Source organism: Peromyscus maniculatus, chromosome 2, assembly GCF_049852395.1.
Source record: "Peromyscus maniculatus bairdii isolate BWxNUB_F1_BW_parent chromosome 2, HU_Pman_BW_mat_3.1, whole genome shotgun sequence".
Taxonomy (NCBI): domain Eukaryota; kingdom Metazoa; phylum Chordata; class Mammalia; order Rodentia; family Cricetidae; genus Peromyscus; species Peromyscus maniculatus.
The window spans coordinates 37,624,959-37,642,757 of record NC_134853.1 but is presented as its reverse complement, the minus strand read 5'-3'; the positions used below and the strand labels follow the sequence as shown (position 1 = coordinate 37,642,757).

Below are 17,799 nucleotides of genomic sequence, written 5' to 3'. Positions count from 1 at the left end.
CACTGTCCATCCATATTGAATATCTGTATTCAGCCCCCCCCCAAAAAAACTGTTTTTATTACATTTTTGAGGTGAAGTGTGTTCACACGCCAAAGCATACATAAGAGGTTCTTTTACTATGTAGGTCCCAGGGATGAAACTCAGGCTGCCAGACTTTGGGCAGGCACTTTTACCTTCTAGCCCTCTTTATTTTATTTTTATATTTTAAAATTAACATTACAAAGTAATGATTTTCCAAAGAGTTCTTTTACACTCTCAATTTTAGTTAACACTCCCATTCCCCTCCTCCTGGACAATAATTACTTTTAATAATAAAGTAAATAAATGTCTTTATTTACTACTAGAAATGCTATGATACAGATTTGAGTATGGTAGCACATTCCCAAAATCCCAGCACTGGGGAACCTTAGGCAGGAGGATTACAAGTTCAAGGCCAGCCTTGGCTACATAGAAGTAGTATGAAGAGAAAAGGAAAGATGTATAATACCAAGAAGAAACAACGCACACAGTATCGTCCATGGCATTTCACTAAGGCCACTGAATATATAATTAGAATTCTTAACAGGAGCACACCCTGTCCCTGAAGAAGGATGGCCCCTTTCCTCTCCCCTGGTGATTTATACTGTCCCTGAAGTAAACCCAGAGTGAGCACAGCTCAGCTGTGCTAGGTAAGTCACCAATGGCATAAGCACATTGCTCTCACCTCTTTCCCTTGGTCCTGACTCTGATCTCATTGTATTAATCTTATTACTGGTTCTTGTGGTGAAACATTTTATAGCATCTTAAGAGGCAGCCTATGAAGATCATCTATTTTAGGGGTGTTAATAAAATATGTACTTCCAAGCAGCTATCATGTGGGGAAATGGTAAGCGCATGGGCTGTGGCATTAGCCTGACACCAGCCTGGGTGCTGTGGAAGGGAGGCCCGGCTGATCCACTCACCAGCTGCAGTTTTGAACTTATCTAACTTCTCCTGGCCCCAGTTCTGTCCTCTATGAAGTGAGCATCAGGATGCGGTGGACAGTGAGTTTCTTCAGGGATTAAACAAGAAGGTCAGCACATTATATGTTTAATAAAAGATGTCCTTTGGGAATGTGGAACAATACCTCAAGTTTTTGATAGGAATAGACTGCATTTAGGGGTTTTCTGGTTCTTCCATGCAGCATGAAGAGCTGCAGGACCTGGTTGGGTTTGTGTGCAGGAACCCACAACTGAGCTCCGTGCTTGAAGCTCAGCCTGAGTGATGTGGTGTGCTACTGCTCTCCGTGGTATATTCACTTTCTGTCTATCACACAGAACAAACATTTGGCTCTGGGTTAATTGCGGTGATGGTGAGGCGGGGGGAAACAAATAATAATCGGTGGAAGCACAGGTCTAGATTGACATCCTGCCCTGTCCACCTGCTACTTTACACTTGTCCTCCTCAGCCATCAGCACCTCTTCTGCACACGAAGGGCCTGGAGGATGGGCCCTTCCAGCCCAACTAAATGTTTCCCATAAAGTTAGTCCTCCTTATCTCTGTGCCCGTCCACTTAGAGAATTTCCGTGGCTCCCTGCTGAAACGAAGGTGGCACTTCTTGACATGCTATAACGTGTACCAGCAAGCATTCGCAATCACATATACCTATGTGTACACAGGCGCCAACATGCCACATGTGAGATATATATATGAGATATATATATATATATATAAACATTAATGAATTTTGTATTGTATCTTTTTTTTTTAACTTGGTTTTTTGAGACAGGGTTTCCCTGTGTAGCCCAGGCTGTCCTGGAACCCTGTAGATCAGGCTGGCCTCAAATTCACAGAGATCTACCTGGTTTTGCCTCCCAAGTGCTGGGATTAAAGGCGTGTGCCACCACCTGGCAAAAAATTAGTGAATTTTGTATACCTTTTCATAGTATCCACTTAGGTTTTTCAACAAACTTACCTTTTGAAATTTTCAAATCTGTAGGGAAAGGTGAAAAGATATGTCCTTTGCCCAGAGTCACTAATTTTCATGTATTTAGACATGTTGTCTCTCCTCCACCGCCTCTCACTGTGGCGGAAGTTTTGGGAGTTGCAAAGACTTGCACCCTCACTCCCACACACCCCCATCCTGCATTTCCAAGGCGCCTTTACCAAGTCTATAAAACATTTTCTTGTATCATACTGGGGCTGCCTCCCATCTCCCCGCCTGTCCTGGCTGTGGTCCTGTGTCCCATCTCCCCGCCTGTCCTGGCTGTGGTCCTGCGTCACCCACTCTACTTCTTGGTCCTGTGTCATTCAGTCCCCTGCAGTGCTGTAGATGGAACCTTGGCCCTCATGGGTACACTGAGCTGTACCTCACCCCCTAGTCTCTTTTAATATGGAAACTATAAAAGTTCCAGACCAGTCATTTTTAGAACAGGGCACATTCTAGACTTTTCTAGTTTTTTCTGTCTTCCCACCTCCTATATTTCCTATAAACTACTAAGTTAATTCTACTCGAGTGACTTTTCTTTTTAAAAACAAAATAATTAATGGGGTTTTTTTTGTTTTTGTTTTTTGTTTGTTTGTTTTTGAGATGGGGTCTCACAGTATAGCTCAGACTGGCCTTGAACTGTATCTTACAACCTCAGCCTTTGAGCTCTGAGATCCCAGACAACCATCCTGGTTCCAAACTTCAGTTTTGGAAAGGACCACTCTAGAGGCTTCTACCACCCAATGCTGTCTCATGAAACTGGAGCCTGAGATGGGTTGTACCCTGTCGCCTTCCTTCACCTCTGATATTTTCATCAGAAAGACTCACGTGAGTCTGTTGTCAGCACAAAGCTTGGCGTCTGAAGTGATACACCTATACCTTCTCTCACTGATAGGCTGAGCTGGTCATGGCCAGCCAGGCAGGTCAAAGTGAGTTTGAGGCCAGCCTGGAGGACAGAGCAAGTTCCTGGTCACCTGGGGTACAGACTGAGACCCTGTCAAAAATTTAAAAATGAAAAAGAGGAGGAGCAGGAGGAAGAAGAGGAGGAGGGGGAAGGGAAAGGGGTGGAGCAGCAGTGCTGTTTTAGGTGTTGGGGCAGTACGGCAGAGCGGTACTGTGGACAAACAGGATGCTCAGCTCCTGCTGGGAGCCCAGACACTGCCCTCGCTCTGGAGCTTCTCTGTGCTCACGGGCCTGGATTCCAGGGTTTTCTGTCACTGTGTTTCTTCATGTATAAAGTGCCATCATAAGGGATGGTCAGTTGGACAGCAGTTTTGGGAATGGGTGGAGTGAAGAATGGATTGGGGAACAAACTTATGCTTATTTACAGATCAACTCCAAAACCCATCTCCATTTTAGAAACTCAGGCTATGAAAAGAAGAAGAAAGTCTGTTGTGAAGCAAAGTGCTTGCTTCCCCTTTATTCTGGGAACTACTGCTTGCCACTTCACTAGTTTCAGAAAAGGAGTGGCTGGCCTTCAAGACCTCACACCCTGCCTGGTCCCCAGAGCTTGTCAAAGCTGTGGGAGGAGGGCAGTGTGCAGAGCTGTACTGGTTCCATTCCTGCTGCCTGCCACTTAACAAACCAGTGGATAGAGCCAGGAATTGAATCTTAAAGCCACACTTTATTCAGTGAACTGGTGATCTGAGAAGACAGTGGGTTCATTAACATCCTGGAAAATCTCTTCTGTCTCATCTCCAGCCAGCAGATTAGGGAAGGGGGGGGGGGGCATTGGGAGAGACAAAGGTGGTCAGTCACCCAGAGCTCAATCCTGCCTCACTGGTTGGGTTGGCAGCCAAGTTCCTGAGACTTTTGTGAAGCACCTGCCTCTTGTTTTCATCCCTGAACTCTTTCTTGTTCTGTGGCTATTTGGGACCAGGTACCACTTGTTCCTTCTCCTCTTCTTCTTCTTTTTGATTTTTGAAAAAATTTTTTTTTGAGAAGATAACATAATTACTTTATTTTAGGCACTTCCTCAAAGGCTGAGTCAACTTAGTTTCTACACCAGTCTTGGACTCCTTCTGGGGCAGTGGGGCTTGGGCTGGGGCCAGGGGTAACCCAGAGCAAACAAACATTTGTTCCGGCACTCACCCTCCGTTCTGTCTGTGGTCACGGCTGGGAGATGTAGATGATGTCATTGTGCATTTACTACTGCCACCTTGCCTGACTTGCAAGCTCAGATGTCTTGCTAGGAAGCCCCCCGGACTGGATCATCTGAATGATCCTTCAAGCATCCTTTCTCCCTTGCCTGTGTCTCCCTTATTTCCAGTCTTGACGAAGGCCACCACCAGCTCTGTAGGTTCCCAAGCCTTTTACAGTAGACCTGTGAACCACACCGACCTGTGATGTCTCCAGCCTTGATCTTCCCCTCACACTCTTCAGACAGGATGTTTCACTTGTCTTCAGGGAACATGAACTAAACTGATAGCTTTGTACCCACCATGGTCTCTGTCTCCAGCCCTGACACCTGGCCTTTCCTGACTGCTTCTTCACTAAAGGATTCACTCTTCTTGCACTAGTTCTTGGGACCAAATTCTCTGGGGTCTCTATAGATGCATCTGAAAATCCTCCCTGGAACCCCTTTGCTAATTTTGCCACCAGATTTAAATCTGTCTCATCTCAACCTTCAAGAAGCTTCCTGGACCAGCTCCTTTTCTTCTTGCCTGAATTAGAAGTCCTGTCCACTATTAGGACTCATGTAGCCTGTGTCATAAACTCACCAGACCATACTGTGATGCCGATTCACATACCTTTGCCACAAAAATAGGAGCACCTTTATAGTAGGACTTATGTTGGTTTGGGGTAAAGGAGAGAAGCTCAGTAGTTTTAAGTAAATGAAGGAAGGAACAAATGAATAACCAAGATAACCTGTTTCCAAACAGCATCCACCTTTGATTATATTAATCAATGTGTAACAATGAATGAAAGTGTGTTCTTTTTGCTCTTCTTTAATATGAGATCTGAATGGCTTTACACCAGTTCTGGATTGACTGAAAAACAATGCCATTGCTTTTCTGTTCCAACAGGAAATATGGGATGTATAAAATCTAAAAGGAAAGACAATCTGCATGACGATGGAGTAGATTTGAAGACTCAACCAGTACGTAACACTGACCGAACTATTTATGTGAGAGATCCAACGTCCAATAAACAGCAAAGGCCAGTAAGTAGAATAGTCTCAGGGGAGAGATTCCACAGCAGGATCAGAGCATGGCTGTGCAATTTAAACCCCAATCTTTGCATGCAAAAAATAATCATATTGATTACATAGACCCCATGTAAGTTTTATATGCTTTGTAACTTAATCCTTTGAAGAATGCATAGAGATTTTAGGGATAATCTAGCCACTTACTAGATGATAATCAGGTCTTTAGTTGTACTTTTAGTATGGAGAAATGCATTTTTCATACTACTAATGAAAGACCCAGCATATACCCAGGCCTGCATGACTCAGGGTAGGTAGCGAGATCACCTCAATGTTCTAGGGACAAAAGAATTTGCTGGATTTAGACCAGAAGCTAAAACACATGCTAGTGTGTGTTTGGGGCACATTTTATCTATTTACATTTTATTCTATCTTGTCTTTTCTTCAACTAATTTAAAATACTACAAAGACTGAGGTTGTTATGATTTGTGATAGTGGAGTAAAAAGTTAAGAAAAAGCATATCTAGTTCAGTCTCCAAACTTTACACAGCAGTACACATTAGAAACTTTATATGAGTGATGTGGCACCTGATACATTTGGAAAAGAAATGATGCCATATTTTAAGGACTCAGGGAACTAGGAACTTAGGGTAGCTATAACTTTAAACTTGCTTTACTTTGGAGCTTGTCCCCTGGTGTGTAGTCTCCCATTGGATGCCTGTAAACCACCATCACCACTCCATATCCCGGGTTTTATGAACTGTCTGAGATTTAAGCAGAAAACAACTTATTCCAATTTAGCCCAAGTTGTTTTATTGACAATTTGGCCAGGTATGGTGGTGCATATCTGTAGTCGGATGTTTCTCCAGTCCTGCCCAGCCCTGTGGTCAAGACAAATCTCTCCCACCTGCGTCCCACAGCCTCTTGGCCCCAAGTAAACACACAGAGGCTTATATTAATTATAACTGCTCAGCCATTAGCTCAGGCTTATTTCTGACTAGCTCTTACACTTAAATTAATCCATAACTCTTATCTATGTTTAGCCACATGGCTTGGTACCTTTTCTCAGTTCTGCCTTGTCATCTTGCTTCCTGTGTGTCTTGCTGGTGACTCCTGACTCTGCCTTTCTTCTTCCCAGAATTCTCCTAGTCTGCTTGCCCCACCTGTACTTCCTGTCTGGATACTGGCCAATCAGTGCTTTATTAAACCAGTGTACAAGAGCATTATCCCACAGCATTTCCCCTTTTTTGTTTAATTAAAAAGCAAGGTTTTAACATTAACATAGTACTGTCTCTTTAAAGACTTTTTTTAACTGTCTATTTTTTTATATAATTGTATATATTCTCCCCCTCTCTCTCTTTGTTTGTTTATTTTTGGTTTTTGTTTTCGTTTTTGGTTTTTTGAGACAGAGTTTCTCTGTGTAGCTTTGGTGCCTGTCCTGGATCTTGCTCTGTAGACTAGGCTGGTCTTAAACTCACAGAGATCCACCTGGTTCTGCCTCGTGAGTCCTGGGATTAAAGGTGTGCGCCACCACCAGCCAAGAGTTACTTTAAAAAAAAAAAAAAGCTTTATTCATTTATGCAAAGATAGTAATAAATGTAACTAATAGAAAAGTAAAAGGCACTGGCATCATGTTAGTGTTCTTGTATACTTCAAAGTTCTCATTAAAAGTTCTGTTTATGCGCACGCCTTTAATCCCAGCACTTGGGAGGCAGAGCCAGGCGGATCTCTGTGAGTTCAAGGCCAGTCTGGACTACCAAGTGAGTTCCAGGAAAGGCACAAAGCTACACAGAGAAACCCTGTCTAGAAAAAAAAAAACCAAAAAAAAAAAAAAAGTTCTGTTTATTTCTCTTAGCAAATACTATAGTTTTGTGTGCTTTGAAATCCAAGGATTGTTTTGTTTTGTTTGTTTGTTTTGGTCTGTTTGTTTTGTTTACTTGTTCAGGTGTCTTTTATTTAGGAAAGCAAGGGGGACTAATAAAAAAAAATACTCAGTGTAAAAAAGATTTCAAGTAAGGTGGAAAGCAATAGTGAGTGTGTTTAAAATCTCTTAGTTTCTTAACACTCACCAGAAAAAATTTAGTTCAGGTTGTCTGTGGCCACAGATGTTCTCCATAAGTTGCTTAGTTTGGCCTCATAAGTAGAGCTCTCAGCCTTTGCCACATGTAAAAAATACGTGCACCCCATTAATTATACAGGGCTCTGAAAGGAGGTGAAATGAACTGATATGAAGTCAACAACACTTGAGGAAAATCTACTCAAGAGAGATCTAGAATGGTGTTATGGGGCCACATGTATGAGTTTTGGTCTTACAAAAGTGGTTAAAATGGGCTGGGTGCACTAGCATGACCTGCATTCCCCATTTCTAGAGGGGTCCTTTAATCCTTTGGTGCACACATTTCAGGGCCAACCTAGGCAGCCAACAGTTTTGTATAAAAATGTGCTTTAATTCATCTCCTGGTATTTGCAGATCAGCTTGCTGATTTCAGAAATATTTAATTTCTCATTTAATTGCTTCCTCTAAATCATATCCAATAGACTGTAATTCTTAATTATGCAAATCTAAATGGTTAAAACAGCAGCATAAGATTTCTTTAAGTCTTGAGTGTTAATATGGGCCCGTGGCTTCCTGTGCCTTTGTCCTTCCCCTCAGTGAATTGGAGATGTTATGGGTTCACTCTCAGCAGAATTTATATGTCAGTATAAACATTTTGGTCCTGTTCCATGAACTGACTCTCGAGGAGAAGCAGAGGAGAGGGTTTGAAGTTTAGGCCCTATCAGCACGTCCTTAGAAGAGGTCATCACCCCCCAGCAGTGCTCTATGGGAATAGGTTTGGATTAGAAGGTACCTCACATGTCCTCTGTGCTACCAGGGTCTGCCCAGTGATGTACCCTGCTGCTGTCATAACTGGGGGTGACCCTGACCCCTATAGGGACAGTGTCAGGGTCAGACAAGAAAGCCTCACTCTGTTGGGCTTGTGTTTGTCTGTTAGTGATAGGCCTGATCAAATGTTTAAATAAGTTCAGGAAACATGGAGTTGGGCTGGTGACAACTTCTCAGTTATTAGGGTTCTGTTACTTTGATGTTTTGCTGTACTGGCCCTATCTACAGTTGGGTTTCCATGGCTGCTGTACCTCCAACCTTTAATTCTTTCTAGGCAGAAAGAGGCACATTTTACCAAGGCCCCACCCAACCAGTGAGCTCATGACATGCTTCTTTCCCTTAAGCATAGGGGGCTGTAAGTCTAGAAGCAGGTATCACGCTGGGCAAACTGCTACCTCAAACATTGGAGTTGTGTTAAAAACAAGAGAAAAAATCATGGTGGTTGGCATCTAGTCCCCATCTCCTGCAGCCATACCCACTTGATCTGCTGACACAGACTAAGGACTACACGTCCAGGAAAAGTCCTGAAAATGACTGTAGAGGTGGGACCTGCAGATGACAGCACTGAGCACAGGAGCCTTGCTCTAAGCCCTGGTGTCAGTGACATCACCCTATAAGATTTCTGTTCAGCGCTTCTTCCCCGCTTAGTACCTGCAAATCTAAACCTCATTCGTGGCTGTTAGAGAAAATGATAGACAACATGCATGTGAAAAGAAAAACCTGAACATGCTTGTTTTCCCTAACAAATACTCTTTCGTAGGTTCCAGAATCTCAACTTTTACCAGGACAGAGGTTTCAAACAAAAGGTATGTTTTCTTAACAATATAATTAATGTTTTATTTGTTGTTGTAGGAAAATATATGTAATGTAAGTTTATCACACCTTTAGCCATTTTTTAAGTGTAGAGTTCAGAGGCAGGAAGTACACATTGCTGTGCAAGCCTCACCAGCATCCATCAGAGAAAGTTTTCATTATCACAAGTGGAATTCTATCATTAAACACTCATGGTTCTCCACTCCCTTCTGCTCCAGGCAGCCACCATTATACTTTCTGTCCTATGGGTTTGATTGCACTAGATAGCACATGTGAACTGGAAATATACAGTCTTTGTCATTTTGTGCCTGGCTCATTTAACCTAACATAAGGTCTTCAAGGCTCATCTACAGTATATTGTGTTGAGGATTTCAATTCCTTTTCATTGACTATTATTCTATTGTACATATATATCTTGTTTCGTTCATTCCACTGATGGATACTAAAGTGCCTTCTGCCTTTGGGGACCATGACAGTGCTGCCATGATCAGAGGTGCATCCTTTCCTAAACATAATTTTGAAATTACAGTAGGTTCCTGTGAGTTTGGTGTACACAATGTGCAGCTCGTGTTATTTGTATGCAGCTTCCTTCCCAGCCTTTCTCTCCACTGCTTCCCTTCGTTTGTGTTTATGTTGATAGGTTTTGAAAGGGCTTTGTTTATATCTTTTGTTCTTAGATCCAGAAGAGCAAGGGGACATTGTGGTAGCCTTGTACCCTTATGATGGCATCCACCCAGATGACTTGTCCTTCAAGAAAGGAGAAAAGATGAAAGTCCTGGAAGAGTAAGTGTGCCCAGGCCCTGGTAGCACCTTGGCCACGGCTCTTGCAGATTGCTCTTTTGCTTTGCTTAGGCAGCAGGGATAGAGCAGAAGGAACTTCCCTTCCCAGTGTGGCTCTGTGCACCTCTGTCGTTTCTCCCAACAAGGACAGACATTAGTTTCTTTCTTTACCAATGTGCTACCTAAGAAGTTTGGCTCTGTGTGGCATGCTACTTAAGATGGCCACTGTGGAGTTTGGGAGATAGCTCAAACCTGAGTTAGTTCCCAGGACCCACCTTTAAAATGAAAAGGCGGGGTATGTTGGCACAGCCCTGAGGAGCTGGAGACAGGTGGATCCCTGAGGACTCTCTGGCAGCCGGTCTAGCATACTTGGCAAGTCCCAGGCTTCAGAGATGGTCTTTAAAAACAAGATAGGCAGCATCCAAAGAACGATAGGTGAGGCCATCTTCTGGCATGTACACCCAGGTACATCTGTGATGTATACCTGCAAACACAAGTGCACCAGCACATTCATGAACACACACGCACACACACACGCACACACACACACGGATATACACAGGCTTGAAAGGCCATTTTCATTTGTTATATTGCATAGATTTAGATGGGGCTCATGGGCCAGTTGGTGTGATTTCCAAGGGTTCGCCACAGTCATGCTGGAAAGCTCTGCTCAGCTGCAGCGTCTGCCCTGAAGCTGCTTGGATGGTTTGTCTCCCTGACCCTTGTATGTTGACTCACACATGTGACCCTGGTCAGGGCACAGGGCACAGGGCAGTGAAGAAGGAGAACAAGGAACTCAGCACTTAAGTCTAACTTCCTTCTTGTACTGAATTTGCATGAAGCAGTACCCTGGCCCAGACCTGCCCGAGGAGTGGGGCGGGAAGGGGAGACTCCCTTAGGGAAGACAAGATAAGTGCTGGTCCAGAGCTTCAGCATGAGCTGTGCTTAAATATGGCCCTTCCTTCGGACAGTTGCATGACCTTGAAAAGTTACTCAGTCTGTTCCTTGGAATTTTAACTTTTGAAATGGGAATGACACCACAGGACTGTGGTGAGCATTGTGTGCGTGTGCGTGTGCGTGTGCGTGTGCGTGTGCGTGTGCGTGTGCGTGTGCGTGTGTGTGTGCGTGTGTGTGTGTGTGTGTGTGTGTGTGTGTACAGTTGTCTCTGAGCATCTATCAGGAAAACTCGTTCCCGGACCACATGCTCATATTCACCTCCTCTACTTCCTCCAGTGTCCCCTACATTCCACACTCACACCTCTCCCAACTTCACATCCTCCTCCTTTCCTTCTCATAACCAACTAAATCCAGTCAGTGCTGCCCATGAATACATGAGAGTGGGGCCATCTACCAGTGGCCACATCCCCAAAGAATTGCTCTCTCTCTCCAGGCAGCTGTCCCCTGCAAATTGTTCCCCCATTAGGGTTGGAGCCTGGAGAGCTCTTCCACTACGACCTCCTAGTACTTCAGACAACCTCTGGATGACGTCTCACGTCTAATACAATGTGATTGTGCTTGCTATAAAAATAGCCTTATGTTGTGCTTAAACAGAGAAGAAGAAGAAAACATAGGCATAACAGTTTTCCTACCCCTGCATGGAAAAGTAAAAAGTTCAGCCTAGGAGTTCTACATACTTTCAGTCTACAATTGGCTGAATTTGAAGATGTAGCAGGCACAGGCTGCCTGTGTGGGTCAACAGTTCACAGGTACAGCTCACAGTTAAGTACTATCGACTTTCTCTCACAGACAAGGTCTGGGGGGTATTTGAAGAGGAATATGGAGTCTTCCAGGGACCCATCCCACCACCACCACCACCACCACCACCACCACCACCACCACCACCACCACCCCCAACCCCCCCAACCCCCCCAACCCCCCCAACCCCCCACCCCCCACCCCCCACCCCCGCTCCTGTAGCTCAGCTGCTACTTCTGGGCCTGGCCCTTCCTCCTTCTCCTCTGCCCTCTGGGTAGTGCAGTGTCATGCAGTGTCATGGTGATGAGGCTCACTCTGAACTGGTTTTGGTTTATTTTTGTTGTTGTTTTTCTTTATTCATGGCACCTATCTCTGGAGAAAGCAGATGTTTTTACAAATTTATAACATGAGAATTCTGAGTCAGTATTCCTTTGACTCTGATTGCTACAAGAATCCTTAAAAACATACCTTAGCCACGTGGGGAAGTGAGAAATGTTTGGTTTCTATAAAATGGGCATTTTCCCAACTCTTTTCTATGCAGCCCTGAACACAGCGAGCCACACTGAAGCTGTAAGCATGCTTTTTTTGCTCCTGTCACTAAACATACCTTTCATATGAAAAGGAAGAAATTTTCCTCTTGGATTCTGGGATTCCGGGGTTGCTCCCACTTGCCGTCACTCTGCAAAATAAACACCTCAATACAATTGCCATTGTAGGTCATGACTTCTCTTTCCATTCCAGGCATGGGGAATGGTGGAAAGCTAAGTCCCTTTCAACAAAGAGAGAAGGCTTCATCCCCAGCAACTACGTGGCCAAGGTCAACACCTTAGAGACAGAAGAGTGAGTCCTGGCGCATGGCCATCTTGTTGTTTCTGAATGCCGGGTTACATTGCTTGTTCACATGCACATCATCTTTTCCCTCCCTGCCACAACACCTATGAAATGTGAAAATATCTTCACAGGTGGTTCTTCAAGGACATAACCAGGAAGGATGCAGAACGGCAGCTTCTGGCGCCAGGGAACAGTGCAGGAGCTTTTCTTATCAGAGAAAGCGAGACTTTAAAAGGTGGGTGAATGGTTGGAGACCTTGAAGAAGACTGCACAGGGACTCAGGGACTCTTCCTAGACATGGAGCCTAGGGCCTTGTGCATGCTAGGCAAGCATTCTACTACTGAGCTACAGCCCTAGCCCAGGGAATCACTTCAAAAACCATTCCAGGATGAATAAAATGAAGAATATAGTAATTCTGGTAATAAAAGGGGTGGTTTTGTTTTGTTTTGTTTTGTTTTGTTTTGTTTTGTTTTGTTTTGTGGCAGAGCCTTTCTATGTAGCCCCTGGCCTGCCTGCAAATCAATATGTAAATTAAGCTGACCTCAAGCTCAGAGATCCCTGCCTCTGCCTCCTGAGTGTTGTGGTTAAAGGTGTGCGCCACGCTTAAATATTTTTTTATTTTAAATATGTTGTTATTATTATTGTTGTTGTTGTTATTATTTGTGTGTGTGTATGTGTGTGTGTACGTGTGTGCATTCCTGCCTGTCAAAGCACAGATGTGAGATCTGAAGGCAACTGTGAGACTCAGTTCTCTCCTTCCCTCGTGGGTTCTATGGGTTGAATTCAGGTTATCAGGCTCATACAGAAAGTTCTTTTTCCCTGCCTAGCCATTGTGCAAACCCTTTCAAAGTGAAAATTTCATATTTTGATAACAAACAATAAACTCAAATGATTAGTGTTAATAAATAAAAAACAGCCATAATTATGGCCAGGTCATAGCACACTTCCAGTTTTGTTGTGTTATCATGAAAGTGAGTCCTGAATATCAAGAGGAAATGCAAAATAATTTTTCTATTCAGATAAATTATTTCAGAAAACTGTGGTGGAGAAGGAAGATGATGTGTTGGGTACTTGCCTAGCAAACAAAATGCTATTGTCATTTATCAAGTCAAATTTTTATAGGATCTTTTATTTTCCTTATTGAAGCAGGGTCTCACTGTGTAGCCTTGGCTAGCCTAGAACTGGCCAGGTTCACCTGCTTCTGCCTCCCAAGTGCTTGGGTTAAAATATCATGACACCTGGCTGCAGGGTAGGTATTGTGATATTTTATATAATATAATACATTATATGATACATTATGTAATATATATGATATATCACATATATGATACATTATAAACATACATATTGTATTATACATTTTATGAGAAAATGTACCACAGTGTAGTATAATAAAGACCTTATTAATAACACATAGGCATGTTCTCCTCTTAACTTTTTCCCACAGGAAGCTTCTCTCTGTCTGTCAGAGATTATGACCCTGTGCATGGTGATGTTATTAAACACTACAAAATTAGAAGTCTGGACAATGGTGGTTATTACATCTCTCCACGGATCACTTTTCCCTGTATAAGTGACATGATTAAGCATTACCAAAGTAAGTAAACACTGGATGTTGGGAGAGGCAGATTATTTTTGTAATGATTAGTATCAAGTGGCAGATACTACTTTGTATGAAAATTTTCTTTCGGGTAATGTGGTGGATAATATTCTACAAGTAGTACGAACTCAATATGTCGATACTCCTTGACTTCTAATAAGCATGAATTCTAATAAACCTATTGGGAATTGAAATAAGTTGAAAATGCATCCCATTGGCCTTGTCTTCTGAACACCCCAGCTTAATGTAGCCTTCAGTAAATGTGCTCAGACCCTTAAATCCCTACAGTTGACTAAGTCTGCCAGTTTTCTAATCTACATGGTAGCTGTCAGCTCATGCGAGCTGCCGAATACTAGACTGGAGGTGAACACAGGTTGGTTGTGAAGGCACACTTCCATCTGAGTACTAGACTGGAGGTGAACATAGGTTGGTTTTGTAGGCACACTTCCATCTGAGTACTAGACTAGAGGTGAACACAGGCTGGTTGTGAAGGCACACTTCCATCTGAGTACTAGACTGGAGGTGAACACAGGTTAGTTGTGAAGGCGCACTTTCATTCTGGATAAAGTGGAAACCATTAAGTTGCGCACTCTACCTGGGGTTATCACTACATCCAGAGTGAGATTGCTGCTGCATTTGCCATGGCCTTCTTCCTTGGTATGAGCTATTTAACATCCAATGCTCCCCCTTCCTGTGGAGGAAAGTATAGATTATTTTTGCATAATGCATATTCTTAATGTGTGCAAATATTCAAAATAGGAGATATGCAAATCTGTGCCTCTGAGTGTAATGCATATATGTAAAAGGAATATGTGTCCATGGTAAAAGTGCGCAGCATGGCTCTAAGGATATATTTAAAAGTAGCAAGTCGATGCCTTGTGCCCAGTACCAGTTTCTAGTCTTGTGAAGCTCACCTCTGTGTCCTTGGGTCCTTTCCTTGTGACTGAAGATGCAGGAGCTGCTGTGGCTTCTTCCTGCTGCCTGATCTAAAAGGCTCTCTTAGGTCCAAAAACATGGAGCAAAGGCAGTATGGAGAGAGCAAGGGACTGGGCTTACAGAATCCTTCCTCCCTCTCTCATTCCCATTCACTAATGCTTCTGGCTGAGATGTTGGGGGCTTGTAGTACTGTGACCCTGTTCTGAAGTGCAGGAGTAACCTAACTACGCCCCTGCCCATGTGCCACTAAGCTTACGAGGAATCAGGAATCAGAGTATGTTTTTGTGTGATAGTCCATCACTGTCTTTATTGTTTTTGTTTTTATATGCTGGCAGTGTTAGTGAATAAAATAAAATGTTTCAAATTGTCTTCTAGTAATTTTGAAATTGTGATTATGCAAAAGTTACTCCCATCAGCATTTTAGATGGTATTACACTGGACATTATAAGAATAACTGCTTATTCAAGGTCTCCTGTATAGGCACTTCTAAAACAAAAAGAATGTACCGTATAGGTTCTGCATTAGGGATTCAGCCAAGTATCTTTAAATGCATCTGCACCGAGCATGTCTTGTCAGCACTCCCTAAACAATACAGGATTACAGCATAGTGTTTACATTATATTTGGTAATATAAGTAATACAAGGATGATTTAAAATAAGATATGCATATAAAGTATTACATTATTTTATATAGGAGACTTGAGATTCTGATTTTTGGAATTTAAGGGGACCCTGGCACCCATCTGCCATGGCTACACACTATGTTGCTTGCATTTCTTCTTTTCCTTCCTCCTTCCTTCCTTCCTTCCTTCCTTCCTTCCTTTCTTTCTTTCTTTCTTTCTTCTTTCCTTCCTTCCTTCCTTCCTTTCTTTCTTCTCCTCCTCCTTCTTCTTCCTCTTCTGCTTCTGCTCCTTCTTATTCGAATTTATTTATTGTGTATGTGTTGGGGAATCCAGGATTTATTATAGGTTGTTAGGCTTGGCAGCAAGGTTTTTTTGTTTTTGTTTTTGTTTTTGTTTTTTTTTTTTTTTTTTTTTTTTTTGTTTTTTTTTTTTTTTTTTTTTTTTGCCCACTGAGCATCTCACCAGTCCTGCATGCATGTCTTAACGTTTGTTCTTCCTTTCACTTTAGCGCAGTCTGATGGTCTATGCAGGAGATTGGAAAAGGCATGCATTAGTCCCAAACCACAGAAGCCGTGGGATAAAGATGCCTGGGAGATCCCCCGGGAGTCCATTAAGTTGGTGAAAAAGCTCGGCGCAGGACAGTTTGGAGAAGTCTGGATGGGTGAGTGTTCAGCCAGTGTCCCACTCTGGAGAGTGGTGAGGGGTTCAAGCCTCTGACCGTCACTGAGCTAGGCAGTAGGCTTCTCAGAAGCATAATTTCTTGCTTTCCTGTCTGTCTCAGGCCAAATTCTGGCCCGCAGGTTCTGTCTGTTTTGGTAATTCCTTTCATCTTTTCTCTCTCTCTCTTGCATCAGGCTCTCATCCTCACACTCTGGGCTATACTCAGGTGTAGGACCCACTAGCTTAATAGGAAACCTCCAATTTATTGAGTTTGGGGGTCACCAACAAAAGATGCCCAAAGACCTACTATTAATGAATGCTTCCTTAGAGCCAAGTATTAGCTTCTCAGACTGGGAGGAACTACATCAAGATTTGAGCAGAGGCGTAATCTGGGGAATTCTTTTTATTTTTTATTTCCATTTTATTTTATGTGTATGGATGCTTTGCCTACATGTGTACGAGCACTATGTTTGTACATGCATGATTTTCATGCCTAGAACCCACTGGAGTCCAGAAGAGGGCATCAGATCCCCTGGGACTGAAGTCCCAAGGGGTTGTGAGCCTTCATGTGGGTGCTAAGATTTGAACCCAGCTCTTCTGCAAGAGCAGAAAGTGTCATTAACCACTGAGTTGTCTCTCCAGCCCCCAGGGACTTCTTGACAATCTCAGTTTTCTCAAGTTTTCATGGAATGTAAATTTACTTATGATAAGATATACTTTTTAAAGTTTCTAAATATCACATTTTCCATTTAGTTCTTTAAAACAAAACAAAAAAAAAAAAAAAAGGATTTTGTCTTGGCCAGGGTAGCATGGGAAACCACATGTGTCTGCATCACTCTCTGCCAACTTTGTATGGATGAAAGCAAAATGAATTTGAAAATGTCACAGCCCTGGCTAACAATAATGGAGGATCCCAGCCTGTATCAGCCACAAAGTGTGACGTGGAGACCCGGAAGGGATGTAGGGTTTTTCCCTTGGAAATCTAGGTCCTGCTATCTCGGCTCTGTACTTTGGCCTAGTGGTACTATCATAGCAGAAGTCTTAAATATGCAAATACTGACCCAGCTGCAATTAATTGATATTGCAATGTAAGACTGAACACACAAAATTTATACAGCTCAAGTAAATTACAGTCATATCATTCTTTCTACATTCCTCATTGAATCAGCTATCTCAGAACCTTTGAGATTGGGCCTGATTGCTTGCTCTAGGCTCAGTCTTTTGCCCCAGCTACCTGTGCCATGATACCATCTCTATTTTCCTCCTCTTTAAAGAAATTAACATAGCATTGGCTAACAAAATTAATGATGCTAACAAAACAGTTCAGTGGCAGTCAATAGGTTCACAAGCTATGATCCACCCCAGTCTAGCTGAACATATTTTCATCACCCCAACAAAAGCCATTACACCCATCAACACTCTGTTTTACTGTTTGGAACAATACTGGTAAGAACATTCATATACAAAATATTATATGAACACATTTTCATTTCTCTTCATTGTATACTAGGAATATTTACTGCTTAGTTTATTTTGAACTTTTCTTTTTTTTTTTTTTTTTTTTTTTGGTTTTTCAAGACAGGGTTTCTCTGTGTAGCTTTGCGCCTTTCCTGGAACTCACTTGGTAGCCCAGGCTGGCCTCGAACTCACAGAGATCCTCCTGGCTCTGCCTCCTGAGTGCTGGGATTAAAGGCGTGCGCCACGACCACCCGACTTATTTTGAACTTTTTTAGAACCTACAAAACCAGTTTTTTAAAAATCTGGCTATCTTCTTTTTTCCTCCCTGAGGAAATATTTGTATTTATTTCTTAGTATTTATTTCTCTTTCCAGATTCACAGAATATGGCAAAGATGGTTTAACAAATGCTGTATACCACCCACCTGTAT

At 42.7% G+C, this 17,799-nt stretch overlaps 1 protein-coding gene across 2 annotated transcripts in view; it reads left to right on the top strand.

The window, feature by feature from the left end:
• The window catches only part of Lyn (LYN proto-oncogene, Src family tyrosine kinase), a 124,077-nt gene that overhangs the window by 53,704 nt on the left and 52,574 nt on the right, over positions 1-17,799 (top strand). The window contains exons 2-8 of one of the 2 annotated variants that reach the window (XM_006992640.4): positions 4,972-5,108; positions 8,735-8,780; positions 9,465-9,570; positions 12,004-12,102; positions 12,225-12,328; positions 13,541-13,690; positions 15,761-15,913. In XM_006992640.4, coding sequence (XP_006992702.1) covers positions 4,977-5,108; positions 8,735-8,780; positions 9,465-9,570; positions 12,004-12,102; positions 12,225-12,328; positions 13,541-13,690; positions 15,761-15,913 — 790 coding nt within the window. In that variant the 5' untranslated portion in view covers positions 4,972-4,976. The remainder of the gene's footprint in view (positions 1-4,971; positions 5,109-8,734; positions 8,781-9,464; positions 9,571-12,003; positions 12,103-12,224; positions 12,329-13,540; positions 13,691-15,760; positions 15,914-17,799) is intronic. The other variant, XM_006992641.4, reaches the window with a different exon arrangement.